The sequence below is a fragment of the Ovis aries genome, chromosome 2 (genome assembly GCF_016772045.2).
Source record: "Ovis aries strain OAR_USU_Benz2616 breed Rambouillet chromosome 2, ARS-UI_Ramb_v3.0, whole genome shotgun sequence".
Classification (NCBI taxonomy): Eukaryota; Metazoa; Chordata; class Mammalia; order Artiodactyla; family Bovidae; genus Ovis; species Ovis aries.
Window position 1 is genome coordinate 183,023,311 of NC_056055.1, and position 19,423 is coordinate 183,042,733.

The 19,423-nt window shown below is 42.7% G+C and overlaps 1 protein-coding gene across 1 annotated transcript; it reads left to right on the plus strand.

Annotated features, from left to right (window-relative positions):
- Positions 1 to 1,718: 1,718 nt before the first annotated feature.
- On the plus strand, positions 1,719 to 17,996 carry DDX18 (DEAD-box helicase 18). Its single transcript, XM_012139743.4, has 14 exons — positions 1,719 to 1,864; positions 3,522 to 4,076; positions 6,520 to 6,660; positions 7,992 to 8,127; positions 9,132 to 9,232; positions 9,353 to 9,552; positions 9,645 to 9,759; positions 11,437 to 11,576; positions 12,335 to 12,496; positions 12,827 to 12,979; positions 13,587 to 13,700; positions 15,037 to 15,093; positions 15,417 to 15,594; positions 16,055 to 17,996. Exons 1-14 carry the CDS (start codon positions 1,780 to 1,782, stop codon positions 16,195 to 16,197), a joined length of 2,280 nt encoding a protein of 759 aa, XP_011995133.1. The 5' UTR covers positions 1,719 to 1,779; the 3' UTR covers positions 16,198 to 17,996.
- The last annotated feature ends 1,427 nt before the right edge of the window (positions 17,997 to 19,423 follow it).

Consider the following 19,423-nt stretch of genomic DNA (forward strand, 5'->3'; position numbering starts at 1 on the left):
CGTGGAAAAGGAGAAGGAATCTCAACAACCCACCTGGGTTTTGGCACCAAAAAATGTAGGGTAAGGGAGTCAGAGAAGGCAAGGTTTAAAAAACAGCACTTTACAGGAACAGATCACTTTTTTTTTTTAATTTTTATTTTTACTTTATTTTACTTTACAATACTGTATTGGTTTTGCCATACATTGACATGAATCCACCATGGGTGTACATCTTTAATGCGGCCAGAAGGGGCAGCAGTCAGATTAGTGAGCTGCTGCACTAACCCAAGAAAAGAGTAAGTATATATAGGCGTATATGTGGAAATCTACTGTCTTAAGGGGGCCCATTCTTCTCCAAGGTTGTTGAAATTAGTTACCTCTTAAACAGCTGGGGCAAGCACTTCTGGAGATCCGTCAGAGGCTGGGACTGCATGGGAGCTGGGCATAATCAACTTTAATGTCCATTTTTTTCTTTGGGTGAAAGAGTTCTTTGTTTTGCATAGAATGGTGGGGAGGACTCGGAGGGAGCTGTTTTGAGCTTTCCTTCACCATATGTGTCTGTGTGTGTGTGTGTATACATATATGTATATATGTGTGTATATATATGTAAACTGAGAGAGATGTGTGTATATATCTGTGTGTGTGTGCCACTTTAAACTTCTAACTCATTCTTTAACCTGCCTAATCAGTAACAACTTAAGCACATCATGGGTTGCTTCTGTTTTCTAGTACTATTCAATCTGACTTCTCAATTTACTTACATTCTGTTTGAACTCCCTCCCAAGTTTTCTTCCTCTCCCTTCTTCCCTACAATTACGTCTAATCCCTACTAGCTCAGGTCCTGCCACTCCACCAAACAAATTATTCTAGCTTTCATTAACCCTTCCAATTATTGTTCAGTTCAAACTGATTATTGCCAAGAGGAATTTGAGCCCATCAAGACCAATTTTTAAAGAAAAATATGAATTTCTCCATGAACTAGCCCAAAGTTTTAATGTTAGTAACCATTTTTTTTTAATGTACCCTCCTCCACACACACACACATAAGAAGATGTACTAGCCTATCAGATTGTAATTTCTGTTCAGCTCTTCTAAAGGGCCTGTGCGCGTAAGCTTTGGGGGTTTTAAACAGGAACTGTTCAAACTGGAGCCAATCAGTTAGTAGAGTAGTAGAATCTATTTTAATGCACACTAATCAGAATATTTAATAGACTCAGAATTTAGGATGGGATGAATGGTATCAAAGGAAAAACATAAGAGTGAAACAAGTTAGATTGCTTTGAGAAATGTTATATTTCCATTGCTGGGTAGCAAGCGACACAGAAAGTGAATGTATTTCTCACCAAAGAGAGTGGTCAACAAGTTTGGAGACACATATGTGTGAGACTTAGGTATTACTCAACTTAAATCGTCCAGAATCCGAAAAGAATAGGAACAGAACGGAGAAGGTAGACTGCCTATGGCCTTGATTCTTCACTCTTCCCCCAGGGAAGCTCAAACAAAACCAAGTAGCAGGGGTGCGCCCTGCTGGCTCAGATACAATGGGAACCCTGGGCCGGGTCGCGCCTCCTTTCCCCGAGAGGGCGCTGCATAGAATCCTTTCTCCAAGGGTAAGACGGCGCGCGCGCACGCCCGGAAGCACTTCCACCCCGGACCCATTTCCTCTACGCACCAGGGGCGCTCCCATGACGCATTTCCGGCTGGCTGCACTGAGCACGTGTGACTCGAGAGGAAATAACGTCACTTGGGAGAGCCGAAAAGCTGGGTTGTGGCGCCGCCGTGAAGCCCTTCACCGACAACATGTCTCATTTACCGATGAAACTTTTACGCAAGAAGATCGAGAAGCGGAACCTCAAATTGCGACAACGAAACCTAAAGCTCCAGGGTGAGATGCGCTGAACCTCTCGGCGGCCCGGGTTGCGGAGGGAGCCGGCACGTGGCCGTGGCGCGCTACGGCACCGGACGGCTCTGGTGACTGCGGCCCCGGTGTGGCCCCGGCAGCCTCCCCCAGAGCATGCGTGCTTGGGGAGCGGGGAGAGGCAGCCCGGGGCAGCTTCCATTCCGGCCCAGCGCAGGTGCCGACGCCGCGTTGCCCCTGATCTGCCCCTGACCTTTTAAACATCAGTTTTTCCTTTCAGAACGCGGACAGGACCCCGGTTGATTTTCTTTCCGGCCGAACCAGGCTGCCCCACTTCCACCCTCCCTATTCCGATTCCTTCATGATCTCTAGGGTCCACCTCATCCCCCACCCCCATTTCCCAGCAGACACGTGGGACTTTCTCATCCCCGCGCATCTTCCTTTCACATCATCTATTTCGTGTGTGTATCGTTTCAAAACAAGCTGTGTATCACTCACTTCTCGGACATACCTGGTACCCTTGCTTTCGCCTATCTCCCTGCACTCGACTCCTGCAGAACTTCATCTCCTAAAGTGTCTCATGCGCGGTCATACGCGTGATGCATGTGCTCGTGCCGTCTTCCCGCCACTCCTCACTTACACGTTTCTTGGGAGCTTCTGCGTATTTGTGTCCATAACAAAGACCATTGCAAAGCATTTTACCTGAATGTCACGTTTCTTTAGTTTGCACAACTTCCTTATAGTGGAGCAGACATCCTGAAGTTAGTTGTGTTAGCCTTTTTAGGTCCTGTATAACAGCAGTCCCTAACCTTTTTGGCACCAGGGACTGGTTTCATGAAAAAGTTTTTCATGGTGAGGGGCAGGGGTGTGGGGGGGGCGGCGGTTCCGGATGATTCAAGCCGGAATTACATTTATTGTGCACTTTATTTCAATTATCGTTATATCAGCTCCCACCTCAGGTTATCTGGCATTAGATCCCAGAAGTTGGGGACCTCTGCCCTGTTAGACTTAAGACCCCCTAGGGCAATGTTGGAGGCATACTGCCTAACATTAGTTGGTTTTCTACAGAGATCAGTTGATTGAAAGAAATCCTGAAGGAGGGAACAAGTGTGTAAATTTTAGGAATAATGTTTTTGAAGTTCCCTAATGTTTACATTTCCTATGGAATAACAAAGCATTGCTGACTACGTCTTGGTAGTTTAAGGTAACAAAAGGTAGTACTTTGTCAATGTATAAACAGAAACTTGTAAAACGTTGGGCATTTAAATACAATAAATATCAAGGCAAATAAGTAGTTTGATCAACGGAAGTTTCAATTCGCTGACAGCTGAAAAAGTAGATTTGTCAAATACCTAATATGTATGTTTTGTAAGTACCATTGTTTGGCCCCATCTGTTTAAATATTTAACCTCATTGAAGTTTTCTTGTTTCAGACTTTTGACTCCTTATAAACAGAGAGGTGGTTTTTTTGAAGTTAAAAAAATCAATGCAGCATTCTCTCCCTGTTTTTAATTTATTTGTGCTGCAGTGGAATACTATAAAATTGGAACTCATTTTAATGTACATAACAGGGAAGTAAAAGCTAAATCCTTTCAGTACTGGAAGCCATGGCATTTCGTTAGGGATTCCAGGGCTTCTAAGCAAGCTTCTCCTTTGTCACAATGTGTTTTCCGTTTTTAAACAGGTGCCTCAGCTGTGAGCCTGTCAGAAACTCAAAATGGAGATGTGTCTGAAGAAACAGTGGGAGATGGAAAAGTTAAAAAGTCCTTAAAGCAGTCTGTGAGTGCGGGCTTGTCAGAAGCCCAAAATGGAGATGTAGCTAAAGAAACAGTAGGAAGCAGAAAAGTGAAAAAGTCCCTAAAACAACCCATGAGTGCTGGGCTGGCAGAAGCCCAAAATGGAGACACATCTGAAGAAGCAGGAGTAGGTGGGAAAGTGAAAAAGTCCCGGAAACAGTCTATGAAGGCAGGCGAGTCGGGAGCCGACAACGGAGTCCTACCTCAGGGAGCCATGGAAAATGTCAAAGTTAAAAAATCCGTGAAAGAGTCTGTAAATGCAGGCGTGTCAGAAGCCCAAAATGGAGATGTATCTAAAGAAACAGGGGAAAATGTCAAAGTTAAAAAAGCCTCCAAGAAATCTACCACATTGACCAGTGGAGAAGCAGCAATGCAGTTTCCCAATTCTGAATCAAAAAAGAAGAAGAAGAAAAAGAGAAAAGTAGTGGATGATGCTGGGCCTGGTATGTACTTTTTTTTTTTTTTTAACGTAAGCCATTAAGTTTTTCAAGTTATCATTCTGCCTTGCCTCTCTTTTTATTGTAATGTCCACACGACATCCAAGGCTCCTCCACCCCCACCCCCACCCTTACTGGCATGCAAGAAACTAGCCTGGTAGCTGGAGGAAACATCAGAGGAAGGTGCAGTTTAACTTTTCTCAAAATACTGTTCTTCTTTGGCAGTTAACTGTCTGAGCTTCTTATGATAAAGTGTACTGTGACATAATATTTTAGATCTACCTATTTCCAAAGAGAATTGTGGAATTACTAAAGAAATCTGGGCTGGTTTAGAATTTATCTTCTTGTGTCTTTATGAATCAGAGACTTTACATTAATGATTCTTTCACCTCTTTTTTTCCCTGGTTCCTTTTTCCCCACAATAAATTCCTGTCTATGAAAAGCAGCATAATGATAATTTGAGTATGTAAAAATAGGAGTTGGGAAACTTCTGAATAAATGGAACATTAATTCCCCAGTGAGTAGAATGGCCAGAATAGGGGAAGAGGGGTGCTTTCATTTAGAAGATTATTGGACTGAATAAGTTTAGGTGAAAGAACAGGCATTTTAATTAAACTGTGAGTAGGCAGAGATTTCAGGGGAGGGTCGAACAGGTATCGGCAAACTGTTCAGCCTTCTGCCTGTTTTTGCAGACATGCTTAACCGGAACCCTGTGATTGTTTACTTGACCTTTGTGATGACAGAGACCATACAACCTGCAAAACCTAAAGTGTTTACAAATCTGGTTCTTTATAGATAACATTTGCCGACCCCTGTGTTAGCATGTCCTATTCACCTTTTGTCGGAAGTAAAGTTTTCATCTAGAAAGATGCTTTGGATTTTTCAAACATGCCTGGCTGTCTTTTTACTGCCTACAGACTGTAATGCATTTGTAAATTATAAGAAACTGCTTAAACAAAAAGTGAAATAAGACAGAGACTAAAGCATGAGGATTAGACATTACAGTTTTGATTTAAAGTGGTTGTAATCCTGTTCTAAAACTGTTAGTGCCTATAGGGTTCTTATTCTGAGTATGCTGGAGGAAGTGATATTTCTACTCTGAAGCACTGAATCACAGGACTGGAAATTTAAATACTATTGATAACCTTGAACTGTTTTAACAAAAAGAGAAGTCATAAGCCTTGAAGTCCAGCTGATAGTATTCATGGCCTTTGAATGTGTGGGTCCTACAGAGTTGATCATTTCCCAGAAGGGTGTTCATAAGGCCCAAGGAAGAGGCCAGTCCTGGGTTACAGAGTCCTGAGTTCTGGTTTAGGTCAATTCTGTTCTAACTAGCATCACTAACTGCCATGAATTTTTAAAAGCACAGCATAGAGTTAACCTATTTGGCCCAAAAATAGAACATTTAAGAGCATGATGGGAGGTAGGACTGGGAAGGTAGTTTAGGGAACTGTGTTTTGAAAGTTGTGAATGTATGCTAAGAATGAAGAGCTAGGAAACCTTCCCTCTCCTCTTACCACTTACATTCAAGGAACCAGCCAGCCAGTTTCTGTCACCCAGCTGAGTAGGTTGTTGCCCTTGCTTTGTAATCTGTCTCAAGTAGTATAAAGAGCTTTTGTGTTTCTGTTCCCCTCTAAGACAAAATTAGCTTTTATAGGAAATTGGTATTATGAGAGGAAAAAGTGTTTGTTATGGGTTTTTTAATTAATCACTTGCCCTTGTCTCCTTAATGAATTTTATAGAAATGGAAGTGGTTGGTATACTTAAATTGTTTAGTTCAGCTCATTAAAAATTTCTTACTAAGACAGTATAATAAGTAGTAAGTCAGAGAAGGAAGTATTATATCACTTACATGTGGAATCTGAAAAAATAGTACAAATGAACTTAGAAAACAGAAACAGACTCAGAAACATAGAAAACAAATGTAGTTACCAAAGAGGAAGGGGGAATGAATAGGTTGGGAGTATGGGATTAACAGGTGTTACTACCGTCTATAATAGATGATAAGGATTTACTGTATAGCACAGGGAACCATTTAGTATAATGAAGGATTTTTTTTTAATATCAATAATGCATATACCTATAATGTATGCATAACTGAATCAGTTTGCTGTTTACCTGAAACCAGCACAGTATTGTAAATCAACTATCCTTTAATAAATACATACACTATATATAGTATATATGTGTGTATATATATACACTAAGAAGCCTAAAAAATAAAGCTTTGTTAGCAGGTCTGCATGTCCTGCTGAGTTTTTAAATACAGCCAGATTTTTTTAATCAGGAAAAAGAGATTCTTAGCAAATTAAAACTGAAAACATGTTAAGCTTTTGAAAATATGCCTTTTTTTTTTTTTTTTTTTTTTTGCATCACACATCTGTTATTTTATGATCTTATTTGGTCTTGTTTTAAAAAAATTGGGGGATATTTGTCCTTTAAACCAAAGATTCCAAAAAAGCAAAAGCTGAGGACATAGGAGACGCTGAAGATGGTGCCCAGGCTCCTGAAGAAACAGAAGACAGTGTGGAGAAGCCAGATGGCGAGGAGGAGGACAGCGAAGTGCCCAGCCTGCCACTGGGGCTGACAGGTAATGATCAAAGTGTTTCTCCAGGTAGATTTCTAAAATGTCGCACCTCCCTGGATTATAGGATTTAAAGGGTCAGTTGGAGCGTTTAATTTAGCTGGAAAAAAATATTAATAAGTACTGACAAGAAATGGTTTTATATCTAATTGCCGCTTTTTATTTTCCACATTGTGTGCTTTAGTTCTTATTTCTTTCTCTATTTTTCCTTTTTCTTTATTCCTAACATTAAATATTTTGACATGCACACAAATAGCTCTTAGGGTCCTTTATTTCTTTGGTTTGTCACTTTCCATGTTACAGTAGGAAAGTTATTGGCCTGGAAGTCTGGAGCCCAGAGGTTTAATGCTGGCTCCATTACTAACAGAGGAGGATGAAATTAACATTATTGAGGGGCTTGGGCCAGGGTCACCTCCTCTGACCTCCATTTCTTTATCTGTAAAGTCAAGAGTTTAGAATCAATTGCTCCTAACTAAAAACGTCTAGCAGTTACTTGAGTTGTTTGGTGTGAGGTTTTTGTTTATTAAAATAGGGAAGCCCACAACCCAACCTGTATAATCAGAATTGCAATGGTTATTGTGGCAGTGGTTCTCAAGCAGGGTAACTACCTTCTAGGTAGAGGGACCCATCCCAGTTTTCCCATTTAAGGGGGTGCAACCCCATAAACCTCCTCTGTCCCAGGTAAACCATGGGAGCAGGTGACAAGTTTCCAGTGGGTAGAGGTCAGAGATGCTGCAGGACCTCCTATAATGCATAGGACAGCCTCTCACAGCAAAGAATTATCCATCCCAAGATGTCAGTGGTGCCAGAGTTGCCAACACCTGGGTTATAGCTGGGGTGTGTGTTGACCAGGGAGCTCCCTGGTAGTCTGATGCCTTCTCCTGCTGGAGAACCACCGCACACCTGATGTATAGGAACATTCTCACCATCTGGGGCCATCTCTGACTCTTCTCAGTTGTCTTTTTTGGAGTGAGAGTTGCTATTTTGACTGATTTCATACTCAGTTTTTATACTGAGTGTTTTCTTTCTTAATTTCAGATTTCTTAAACATTTCATTTCTCTCTGAATTTTCCCCTGCAAACCTCACACCACCACCTTTGCCCCAGTCTGCCCCCACCTTGGCATTTTTATTTTTCATAAGTCCCTTGATTGTACCACCTCTCCAACTCTTTGTTATTTCGTTACAGTATAGGCTTTAGATTACACAGCCATTAGCAGTGGAGAAACGTGCAACAAGTATAAGGTCCTTTTCAATCAGCTAAACTAATTTAGGAAACTAGCAATATTAACTAGTCAGAAAAGGTAAATTTGCTAATGATAAACTGTCTTCTGTTTAGGAGCTTTTGAGGATACTTCATTTGATTCTCTGACTAATCTTGTCAATGAGAACACTCTGAAGGCAATAAAAGAAATGGGCTTTACAAACATGACTGAAATTCAACATAAAAGTATCAGACCACTTCTGGAAGGCAGGTATGGTTAACATGAGGTTTGGGCATTGGTCCTGGGCTTCCCAAGTGGTGCTAGTTGTAAGGAATTCACCTGCCATTGCAGGAGATGGAAGAGATGTGGGTTTGATCCCTGAGTTGGGAAGATCCCATGGAGAGGGAAATTCTTGCCTGGGAAGTCCCGTGAATAGAGGAGCCTGGTGGGCTACAGTCCATGGGGTCGCAGAGAGTTGGACATGACTGAGCACGCAGGCATACACACACTTAATATCTCTGTTTTTAGTGCCAATAAGTAAGTAAAGTCATTCAGTCATGTCCAACTCTTTGCGACCTCATGGAATATAGCCTACCAGGCTCCTCCCTCCATGGGATTCTCCAGGCAAGAGTACTGGAGTGGGTTGCCATTTTCCTTCTCCAGGGGATCTTCTTGACCCAGGGATCGAACCCGGGTCTCCCGCATTCCAGGTGGCTCAGAGGTTAAAGCATCTGCCTGAAATGCAGGGGACCTGGGTTCGATCCCTGGGTCAGGAAGATCCCCTGGAGAAGGAAATGGAAAGCCACTCCAGTATTCTTGCCTGGAAAATGCCATGGATGGAGGAGCCTGGTGGGCTGTAGTCCACGGGGTCACAGTCGGACGCGACTGAGCGACTTCACTTTCACTCTGGGCTTCCCTGGTGGCTCAGAGGTTAAAGTGTCTTTAGTGCCAATAGTTTGGGGGAAAAATACCAGTATATTCTATGGATCTCACATTGTGTTGGATAATATATCTAACCTTCGTTAAAGGCTTTAGGTTATTTATTGATATTTGGAGAAAATTGTTCACTTCTGTTTTTAGCACAATTGTTATTTCTGAGTTAAGTGTTTAACCCACATGCTTGATTTCAGTGATAGAGAAGGTGGGGACTATTTTCTTGTTATGATCTAGCCTCAGTGCCTAAAACATGTGTCATACTCCATGGTAGGTATTCAGTAAATACTTGCTGAATGAGTAGAGCAAATATGTTTCTCCTTTTCCGTTTTATTTTTTAGGGATCTTCTGGCAGCTGCAAAAACAGGCAGTGGCAAAACGCTGGCGTTTCTCATCCCTGCAGTTGAACTCATTGTTAAGTTAAAGTTCATGCCCAGGAATGGTAAGCCTGTGAGCCCACTGTCTCTATAAGAATCTCACTAGAAGTCTGTCATGACTGTGGATGCGCTCCTGGTGGTAACTACAGTTTGACTTTCACCATATATCCTGTTTTGCTTTTTAGGAACAGGAGTCCTTATTCTCTCACCTACTAGGGAACTGGCCATGCAGACTTTTGGTGTCCTTAAGGAGCTGATGACACACCATGTTCACACATACGGGTTAATAATGGGTGGCAGTAACAGGTCTGCTGAAGCTCAGAAGCTTGCCAATGGGATCAACATCGTCGTGGCCACCCCAGGCCGTCTCCTGGACCACATGCAAGTAAGAGGACGCTACCGTGAAGCCCCATCTTCTGTCTCTGTGAAACATACACTTTGCAGCTAACAGTTTTTTTCTGTCCTTTGTCTTGTCAGAATACCCCAGGGTTTATGTATAAAAACCTACAGTGTCTGGTTATTGATGAGGCTGACCGTATCTTGGATGTTGGGTTTGAAGAGGAATTAAAGCAAATCATTAAACTTCTGCCAAGTAAGTGGGTTGCATCTTCATGTGGTTTGCAGAGCAGCTGTTGGAAGTAGCTGAGAATTTTTCCTGTATGAAAACTATTAATGTCAGCATTTTAATTTAACCAAGTGAAATTGTCGTGCCGGTCAGCCTTAGAGGTAGTTTACAATATATACATCGATCTTACTGGTAACTTAATACAATGGTTTTGCCATTTGAGAGCTTACAGTGCAAGTTAGACAATTTTAACGTATGTCTCATTCCTGTCCATCCCTGCCACCCCATCTCTCATCTTCCAGTAGTCATTGACTTGTTGCCTTTTGTGTTATGTTTGAGTTGTATGTACCTTGGTTATAGTACTTGAAACATTCATAAACTGCTTATATCTATAATACCACTGTGGTTCAGTGCCTTATACGATTTGTTTCTCACTGCTTCATCAAGGTATAATTAACATAATCTTTACATGTAAAAACATGTAAAGATTATTATGTTTTAAGTATAAGGTTTGATACATTTTGTCAACTGCTCACAGGTCTCCTCTCTCACAGGTGGCTCTGGGTCTGCCCTCTGTCAGTGTAGATCAGTTTGCGTTTTTCAGGGATTTGTACGAATGGAATCATATGGTATTGCTGTCTTTTTGTCTGTTCTTGTGCTCAGCAAATTCTGTGATTTGTCTGTGCCGTTACATTTTCAATAGTTCTTTGCTTTGTTCCTCCCTGGCATTCTATTGTATAAATATGCCACAACTTGTTTATCCATTTAACTGTTGGTGGACAGCTGTGTTGTTAACAGTTTTGGTCTGTTACATATGAGGTTGCTATGAACATCCACCTACAACTCTTTTTATGGGTGTATATCACCTTTTCTGTCATGTGATTATCTAGGAATGGAGTGATGGGTGTATGTTTAATTTGTAGCATTTTACATCCCCATCAGCAGAGTATGGAAGTTCCAGTCCCTTCTGTTAAGTCTTGAAATTAGGTAGCGTTAATCCTCCAACTTTGTTAATTTGTTTGTCTATTCTCATCGTTTGCATTTCTCTATAATGTTAGAATGTTTGTCAGTCTCTGGGATCTTGGGATTGTACTGAATATCAGTCATTGGTGGAAGACAAAGTTGGGTCCTTCGGCACATGAATGAGGTAGATCTCCATTTATCAGCTTCCTAATTTCTCTCAGAAGTGTTTCAGAGTTTTCACTGTACAGGTTTTTTCATTCCTTATGTGAAGTAAAAATTTTCACTTTATTGTTTTCATGTCTCATTACACTGGCCAGACCCTCCAGTGTACTCCTGAGTGGAACAGTCTCTCAGCACTAAGTGTGATGTAGGTGCTGCACGTCTAGGTGCCCTGTATAAGACTGGGGATGATCCCTTTTGTTCCTAGTCTGCTGTTTCTTAAATCAGAAATAAATGTTAAATTCTCACAGATGCTTATAGTTCTGAATTCCCTTTGCTAAAATTTTGTTAAAGATGAGTTGGAAAGTAAGCTGTCTTAAGTGAGCTTTAGCGGAAATTGTCCATTTCAACTTAGTTGTCAGATCTGTAGACGTAAAGTTGTCCTTGCTGTTCCTCTTTTACTGTCTGTAGTGATACCATGTTTCCAATTTCTGAAAGTTCTACTTAGAGCATTCTTAGTTGTGAAGCAATTCTAAAAATTGCCTAAAAAATTTGGGTTATTTTTATATGGTTGTGTTTCAGCACGCAGACAGACCATGCTCTTCTCTGCCACACAAACTCGAAAAGTTGAAGACCTGGCGAGGATTTCTCTGAAAAAGGAGCCTTTGTATGTTGGTGTTGATGATGATAAAGCTAATGCAACTGTAGACGGTCTTGAGCAGGTACTTCTTGTCAGTACCTTCCATTTTAAGGATCTCCTTTGGTGTTTCCTTTCGAGTGTTTGGAGGATCCTCTAAAAAGCAAATGGGTTAATGAACTTAATAATAGTACCACCAATTTTATATGAGTAAAATGAATTCTGTTGTCCAATAATATCCTGCACTAAGATGTGAGTTAGAAGGTGGAGAGGCTGGTTTCAAGCACGTAACTGTGAAAATGAGGTGACAAAGAGCCAAAACAGGTTGATTAAAAATAGAACTTTAAGGTTGAGTCTTTTGATGAGTAAAATATTTCTTTCCTGTAACAATTTAGCTTACAAACCTTTCATTGGTTATTTAGTTTTTAAAAATATATTCACCTAGCTTTGTGATGTTGTTTAGGATAGTGTACTTCAGCTGTGGTTATTTAGGATCTTGCTGTTAAGGACCTTCTAAAAATGAATCATTGATACATTTTGAAGGTTCCAGTTAATAGAGGGATTGATTTTACTATGATTATAAGAACTTGATAACCAGTAGTCTCAGAAATATGGAAAATATTTAGTATCCAGTGATTATAGCCAATAAAAGGAATCGAAAGATTTAAAATCAGTCTTATTTTAGGCTGCATTATTACAATGAAGGTAGTAATTTTGCTGTAGGTGAGGCTTAGCGGTGTATATGCCATGTTAATCTATTCTCTCCATCAAGTTATATCGGTTCATTGAAGTTGAAAGTGTCCATTCGATTATTTTGTGTCTGTTCCCTTGAACCTCTTCTAGGGATATGTTGTCTGTCCTTCTGAAAAGAGATTCCTCCTGCTCTTTACATTCCTTAAGAAGAACCGGAAGAAGAAACTAATGGTTTTCTTTTCATCCTGTAAGTCCGTGAAATACCACTATGAGCTGCTGAACTACATCGATTTGCCTGTCATGGCCATTCATGTAAGTGGTTAGGATAAGTTTATTAAAAACAGCTTACACTTACCAGGTTCTGTAGGTTGTGGGGATTAAAGTATCGTTCTTGCCTCCAAACGTAGTTCTGAGTAGTTTGGACAATAACAGGTGATGGGTCCTGTGAGGAGGGAATTCTGCCAGGCGGGCGGGGAGTGGGAACCTGAAAGGAGGAGCAGATGCCATTGCTTCGGGAAATAGACTGGTAGTGAACTTGAAATAAAGCAGCTAACAGTTCCACAGTTTAGGGGTTCTACATCAAGACCTCCCACAAATGGTCTCAAATTTCCTCTTCCAGTGGATGTTTTGTTTTGGTTCTAGGGAAGGCAGAAACAAAATAAGCGTACGACCACGTTCTTCCAGTTCTGCAATGCAGATTCAGGGATCTTGTTGTGTACAGACGTGGCAGCTAGAGGGCTGGATATTCCTGAAGTGGACTGGATTGTTCAGTATGACCCTCCAGATGACCCCAAGGTAACTGGCATCCTCTAGTTATCTCCCCAGGTTCCCTGAGAAGTACCCCATCCCACAGATTATTCCTCAGGTTGTTGCAGTCAGGCTTCAGCATACAGCCATACAGCGCCTCTGCAGTATCTCACTGATGCTCACAGTGTTTAAGCCTTTCACAGGACCCAGAGAGGGTGTGTGCGAGGAAATGTGAGACGCATCAGTGGGACTTAGGAACGTTGCCTGCTTGGGGCAGTCTGTTAAGAGCAGTAGATGTCAGAGGAATAAAATGTGCTTATGGAGGCAGATGCCACTCTTTTGTATATGTAGTAAAATAAGGTTTTTTAGTTATTTTCAACAAAAGGTAGATTATATAAGTTGTCAGCCATTTGAATGTTTCCAAAAGCCCTTATGAAGTTGAAGCGAACTTACTAGCCATTTGATTGGATCATAGAATTAATGTGAATGTCCTGTCCAGCTCTCCTTGGCCTCAGTACTATCTCTGTGGGGATGGTGCCTGCAAAAGGCGTGGGGGACCACTAGCTTTGGGGAGCATGGTGATAGGCTGTGTGGCAACCACCAAGGTTGCTGTGCAAACCAGTGTATTACCTCAGGTTTTCTCTCTCCACCAAAGGAATACATTCACCGTGTGGGCAGAACAGCCAGAGGCCTGAATGGAAGAGGGCACGCCTTGCTCATTTTGCGCCCTGAAGAATTGGGTTTCCTTCGCTACCTGAAGCAATCCAAGGTAAAGATCTTCACATGGAAAGCCTTACACTGGGGACAGACTTCTCTCCAGAGGAATTGCTTGCCGGTGCACATGGCCTTGAGCACCATTTCTAGGTGTGTCCAAGGGTTCCAAGTTGTCACCATTCTGTTAGGACAGTTGGTGCAGCGGTTTAGCAAATGAGGTTTCTGTGGGTCTCGTCCAGGAAATATGAGCCAAAAACTACCCACAAAGCACTGTGCTCGAGCCCTATGTCACTTAGGGGGCGTCCCTGTCCCCAGTCTCCCCACAGCCCTGTTGGAAGCCTCCTCTGCTCCTGCTCCCCTTCTGTCTTCACCTCTCCCAAAGCCGCAGGGAGCCCATCCCCTCCTACCCCGTCCCCTTCCGGGCCCCAGTCCTTGCCTAGCAGTTAGCGCTTTACTGTCTGTAATCTCTGACCAAAAAGATAGCTTCAGCCCTGAATCCGCTCTTGTCACGAGCTCCAGCATGGCTGCTGCCTATTACCTTTCCTCAGCCTGCTGTTTGAAAAGTGGGTTCTGTTTTAACTCCCCTGATTCTGGTCTCAGTCCTCCCTCATCTGACTCTGGCCTTTCTGTTGTCGAGTCTTGTGAATGCTTGTCCGGCCTTCCTGACGTTTGCCTCCTCGTTGGCACAGTGTTGCCTGGTGGATTTTCCCCCACCACCCAACTAGCAGCAGTTCCTAGAAATTGCCATCCGGCCTTTGCAGGTTTTCTCTAGCTACCTGGTTCCTGGTTCCTCTGGGAGGGCGTCGCTGATCTCATCCCTCCTTCGTGTGCCCCCAGCACAGGTGCTTATCAAGTTGTCTGCCCACTCACCTGTCTCCCTCCAGGGGTGCAGGGCCTGGGACTTGGGTGGCTGCTCTTTTTCCCCAGCACCTGCATGAGCACTTTTCCAGTTGTCTCATAAGAGATGACTGGTAAGAAATCCCTCCCGTAGGAGATAGTGGTCACAAACCCCAGTTTCAGAAACCCTGGTGTCACAGACCCCCGTCACAGGGCAGTGTGGTGTCAGGGCAGGTTTCCCAACACTGAAAGAAGAGCTAGTGGTTCTGTAAACTAGAAGCTAAAAGCTGCTTCATCACATTGCACTACAGAGATGTTTAGAGAAGAGGGCATCAGTGCATCATTGCCCCATTCAGTTTCATACCTTTTCTTTGTGGAGGGTTCCATTCAGTGTGCATTAGGAGAGGAAAGGTGCACCTCTCCCACTGGCATTGGAAGACAGGGAAACAGGTGAAATTGAAATTCCACAAGCCTTTTCCCTTCCGTCTCTTCAGTGACTAATGAGCTGCGTCAGACCAACCCAGCTTTCTAACCTGCATGCTTTTATTTTCTAGGTTCCATTAAGTGAATTTGAGTTTTCCTGGTCCAAAATTTCTGACATTCAGTCTCAGGTATGTGGGAGGGGTGGAGGGCGGCGGGGGGCATCCCAGCCCTGCCTCTGTAGTCTCATTGACAGTCACTCTCCTCCAAGCCTCCCTTTCCATAAAGTGGGAAGTCTGGACTTGAGTGATCATTGCTGTGTCCTGCAGTGCTGGTGAGCACGTTCCTATACTGTCTACCTGGTTTCATTCTGTACCTTCCATGAATTTTGTCATTATTCTTACTGCACCCTGATTTTGCAGGCAGTACAAAGCTTGGAGCAAGTGTTTTGGAACACATGTTATAGATGAATTGTGCTTTCTTGTATTAAAGCCAATATTTATTTCTGTTTCAGCTTGAAAAACTGATTGAAAAGAACTACTTCCTTCATAAGTCAGCCCAGGAAGCATATAAGTCATACATTCGCGCCTATGATTCCCATTCCCTGAAGCAGATCTTCAATGTTAATAACTTAAATTTGCCTCAAGTTGCTCTGTCGTTTGGCTTCAAGGTGCCTCCTTTTGTTGATTTGAGTATCCTTTTCTGTGTGCTTATGAGTTTGTCCAGGAACTATGGGCCAGAAGCCTGACCAGGGGCTTTGGGGCTTAGCACTCAGGTTGACTTGTGCTCTGGCTGAGGCCTGGGGCCCAGGTGGTCATCTCAGTCACTGACCTTGTGTCAGTGCTTGCATGGGGTAGTCAGGGTGGAGACGACAGAGATGAGACAGTTTATGGCTTTAAGAAAGGACATGGAATTTGAGTGGCAGAGCAAGCCAGGCAAGTTGTAATATGTTAAGTATTAACTGGGTTTAAAAATCCTACCTGCTAGTTTTAGCCCCCAGTCATGTGGCCACTCCTGATTCGAGTGTTCACATTGTGGTAGCTCAAGGAGGGGTGGTGGGGCCCCTGGTGTACAGCTGACTGGTTCTCCCTTGGGTGGTGATTTGGAGTTGTCTGTCTTTGTGTTGTTGGATTTCCTTAATGCCCCCTTTAGATGTGAACAGCAATGACGGCAAAGTTAGAAAGCGAGGCGGTGGCGGTGGATTTGGCTACCAGAAAGCCAAGAAAGTCGAGAAGTCCAAGATCTTCAAACACATAAGCAAGAAGCCATCTGACCGCAGGCAGTTTTCTCACTGAAGACATATCTTTGTCCTGAAATGGATGTTCTTTTTCTTGCTGTAAGAAAGGAATTTGTGTTACTTTAGGATTTGGACTCATCTAACGACACGACTGGACTGAACTGAACTGAACTGAACTGAACGAGTACGAGATGACTTGGGTCACAGGCACTGAGGTTTCCAATGAGTCTCCTTTTTGGGGATATAAAACAGGTTGCAATGTCTTGATTGCCCAAGAGCAAAGCAAGGCATCTTTCTAGTCTTTGTGATGATAGGATATTTCTAAGTGTAAATCTTTTTTTTCCCCCAAACTTGTTACTGTTTTAATGTAATTCTTTTGGTACCTTGCTTTCCTAGTGTCTGAAACCTTTTGTGACTTGGATTGCTGTGTCAGCCTGCCAGAAAGGGCAGATGACCAGACACTGGACAGGTGGTGGGGGTGCAGAAAAATTGTCTCAATTGTTTTTTTTTTTTTTTTTTTTTTTGGTTTCAGTTTTTTCTTGGATCTTAACAGTAGTTTTTTGACCCCTCCTGAAAATATTACTGTGTGAAAGGGCAGAGAGCTTTGGAAAATCCCTAAGAAGCACCTTCAGTTAAGGGAGCACTGGGCTTTTATATGCCAGACTTTAAAACAATGAGCCTTTCTCCATTTTACTTTTTCAGGAGTAAGAAATACGGGTTGTCATTGTTATTTGAATAAAGCGCCTCTAGCAGTCCTGACATTGAGGGTGGTGGTGGTGGTGAAGTCGCTCAGTCGTGTCCGACTCTTTGCGACCCCATGGACTGTCACTTACTAGGCTTCTCCGTCTATGAGATTCTCCAGGCAAGAATACTGGAGTGGATTGCCATTTCCTTCTCCAGGGGATCTTCCTGACCCAGGGGTCGAACCCGGGTCTCCCGCATTGCAGGCAGACGCTTTAACCTCTGAGCCACCAGGGGTGGGGGAAGTCCCAGATACTTCAGTTTCACTTACAAGTGTAGTCTCTGCTGTTCTGCATTTGGTAGCTTAGCAGACTGAGGCACACAGAACGGCGCCACTCCTCAGGCAAGTTTGTTTCTTTGAAGTGGTTTCAATTTTGGTGAGTCCTTCCAACTTGAAATACTTCCAACAGTATTTAGAAGGCAAAAGCATCTTTTTGAGGAAAACTGCCTCTTCCAGATCCGTGAAACGAAAATAGATTTATGATGAAAACTAAAAATGAGCACACAGCAGAATAGCAAAGTCAGTGGTTTAGTCAGATGGGGTTTTTTGTTGTAGGAATTTTTGATTTCTGGTGTGTTTGATGTCTTATTTCTAGTGTATTTTATAACTACAAAATGGTTACCATGTTTTGTAGTAATTTAAAACCAAAGTTGCTAACATCATTTTACTGTTGTACCAGTTAATATTCAGATTCCTATTAAATGTGCTAAGAATATTAAATGTCGAAGAAACAAGTCTGGTAAACAGCATTCCAGTAGGAAAAGAATGATACTATCCCACATCTGGGCTTGACCACCGTCCCCCTTGCTGGACATGTGCTGGGCTTCAGACCTTGTTTGCTGGACTCCTGGCATTTAATACCTGTTTCTCTTTACAGTGACTTCTTTGTTTCAGAAATAATCATGTTTCAAAAAGTACACAAAAGCAGAGAAGAATATTTAATCACTGAACAGAAGTAAATACTGTTAATATTTTGATACTTAATCTTCCAGTGTTTTGTATATGTACTTTTTAATTTTTCTTATCAAAAGTGAAGTTAAATGATCCTCTACCCTGTATTTGTAACCATCTTGTTTCATAACTTATTTTCCTGTGTCATTAAACAATTACATCAACTTTGTATCATTATTACTGCTTTCACCTTGCTTGGTCTGGCCTGGACTTGAGCCCTGGATGCCTGCCTCTCCCACCCAGACTGGCTCTCCTTGTTACACTGTATCTGGTGTCCATTGGTCTTGCCATTTGTGAGAAAAGCATATAAACAGAGGGTGGAAAGATTATTCTTACTCCCATAATGGCTAACCTCAGGACTTGCTGGGAGTCCTATATGAGATTATGCTCACAAAGCCAGTCCCGCCTAGGCACATCCAGACAACCTGCCTGGCCAGGATTCACATGGGAGGGAGCCAGTCACCAGAATCTTCAAGGCCCATTTGCACACAGAAGACCGCTTAAGTCCCTGTGCTAAGAGCACAGCTGCAGGTGGCATGTGTGGGGCCATTGATTTGACAAATAGGATTGAGTGCCCTCTTTATCCAGCGAGGCTGGGCAGCACAGGCCAGGAGCCAAGCAGATCACTGTATCCAAGTAGGAACCTTTAGGTCCTCCAGGCTGCAGGTGGTGATGTCATTGCAATTTCTAGATTTCTTTTGGTCTTACTGCCCAGGTGCAAGCTGAATTCAAATTAAAAAGTGTCTTGTTTACTCAAAAATGCATAGTAGTTAAAAAAGTCTGGAACCAGAATGCCTGGATTCCAATTCCAGTTCTCTTTCCTGGGCCTATTAAATGAGTAGAACAAAAAAAGTACCAAAACCTACTTTGTAAGGGTGTACGAACTGAATGCAGTAACGTAAGGTACTAGGGTGGTGCCCAGTGTAAAGTACTCAGTACCTGTTGGCTGCCTTTATCAGTACATAAATCCTACACAGAAGGCCTGCTGCCCAACAGCAGTAGGTACACAGACTCTGAAAAGCCTGAACCAGCTTGGGCCTTCTGGAGAATAGACCAAGGATTTTTGACAGTCCAGGTCCCCTGGAATTCCGATCAGACCTAAGTTTTGGGAAGTGCTCCAATCCTGTCATACCTTCTTAGGACAACCATCAGGTAGATTCATGCAGTTTTCAAGGCTACTCTTCAGACTGGGTGTTCTGGTAGAACACTGACTTCAACCGTAAATCTTGATGAATTAAGAGCCTGCTAGGTGCCAGAAGCTGTGGAGGACACACATGCATATGGCTGAGCTCTTAGGAGCCCTGGAGGTCTAGAGAAGTCATGTGCTGGCGATGGAATGAAACACCAACACTGCAGAGTGGTTTGAATCTTTTTACTTTAGCCCCTTGCTTCTTACAGCTGCTTTATTTTATATCCCTTGCACAACAATCTACAGGGCAAGTAGCCAAACACCATAATTCAGCGACTATACAGTGCGCAGGCGCAGGGCGAGATTACCTTGACTTATTTACTGCAGCTAAGATTTTGTTTTGGGGAACTTCCTTATCAACGTAGAATCCATTTTGTCCCTGGGTCTGTTCCTTTTGAGGAA

Bases quoted from the DNA above. Each gene is read 5' to 3' on its own strand.
- DDX18 (XM_012139743.4), top strand. From the start codon at position 1,780: ATGTCTCATTTACCGATGAAACTTTTACGCAAGAAGATCGAGAAGCGG. The intron at 8,128-9,131 runs GTATGGTTAACA...TTTATTTTTTAG, and splicing joins AGACCACTTCTGGAAGGCAG to GGATCTTCTGGCAGCTGCAA. The intron at 12,980-13,586 runs GTAACTGGCATC...TCTCCACCAAAG, and splicing joins ACCCTCCAGATGACCCCAAG to GAATACATTCACCGTGTGGG.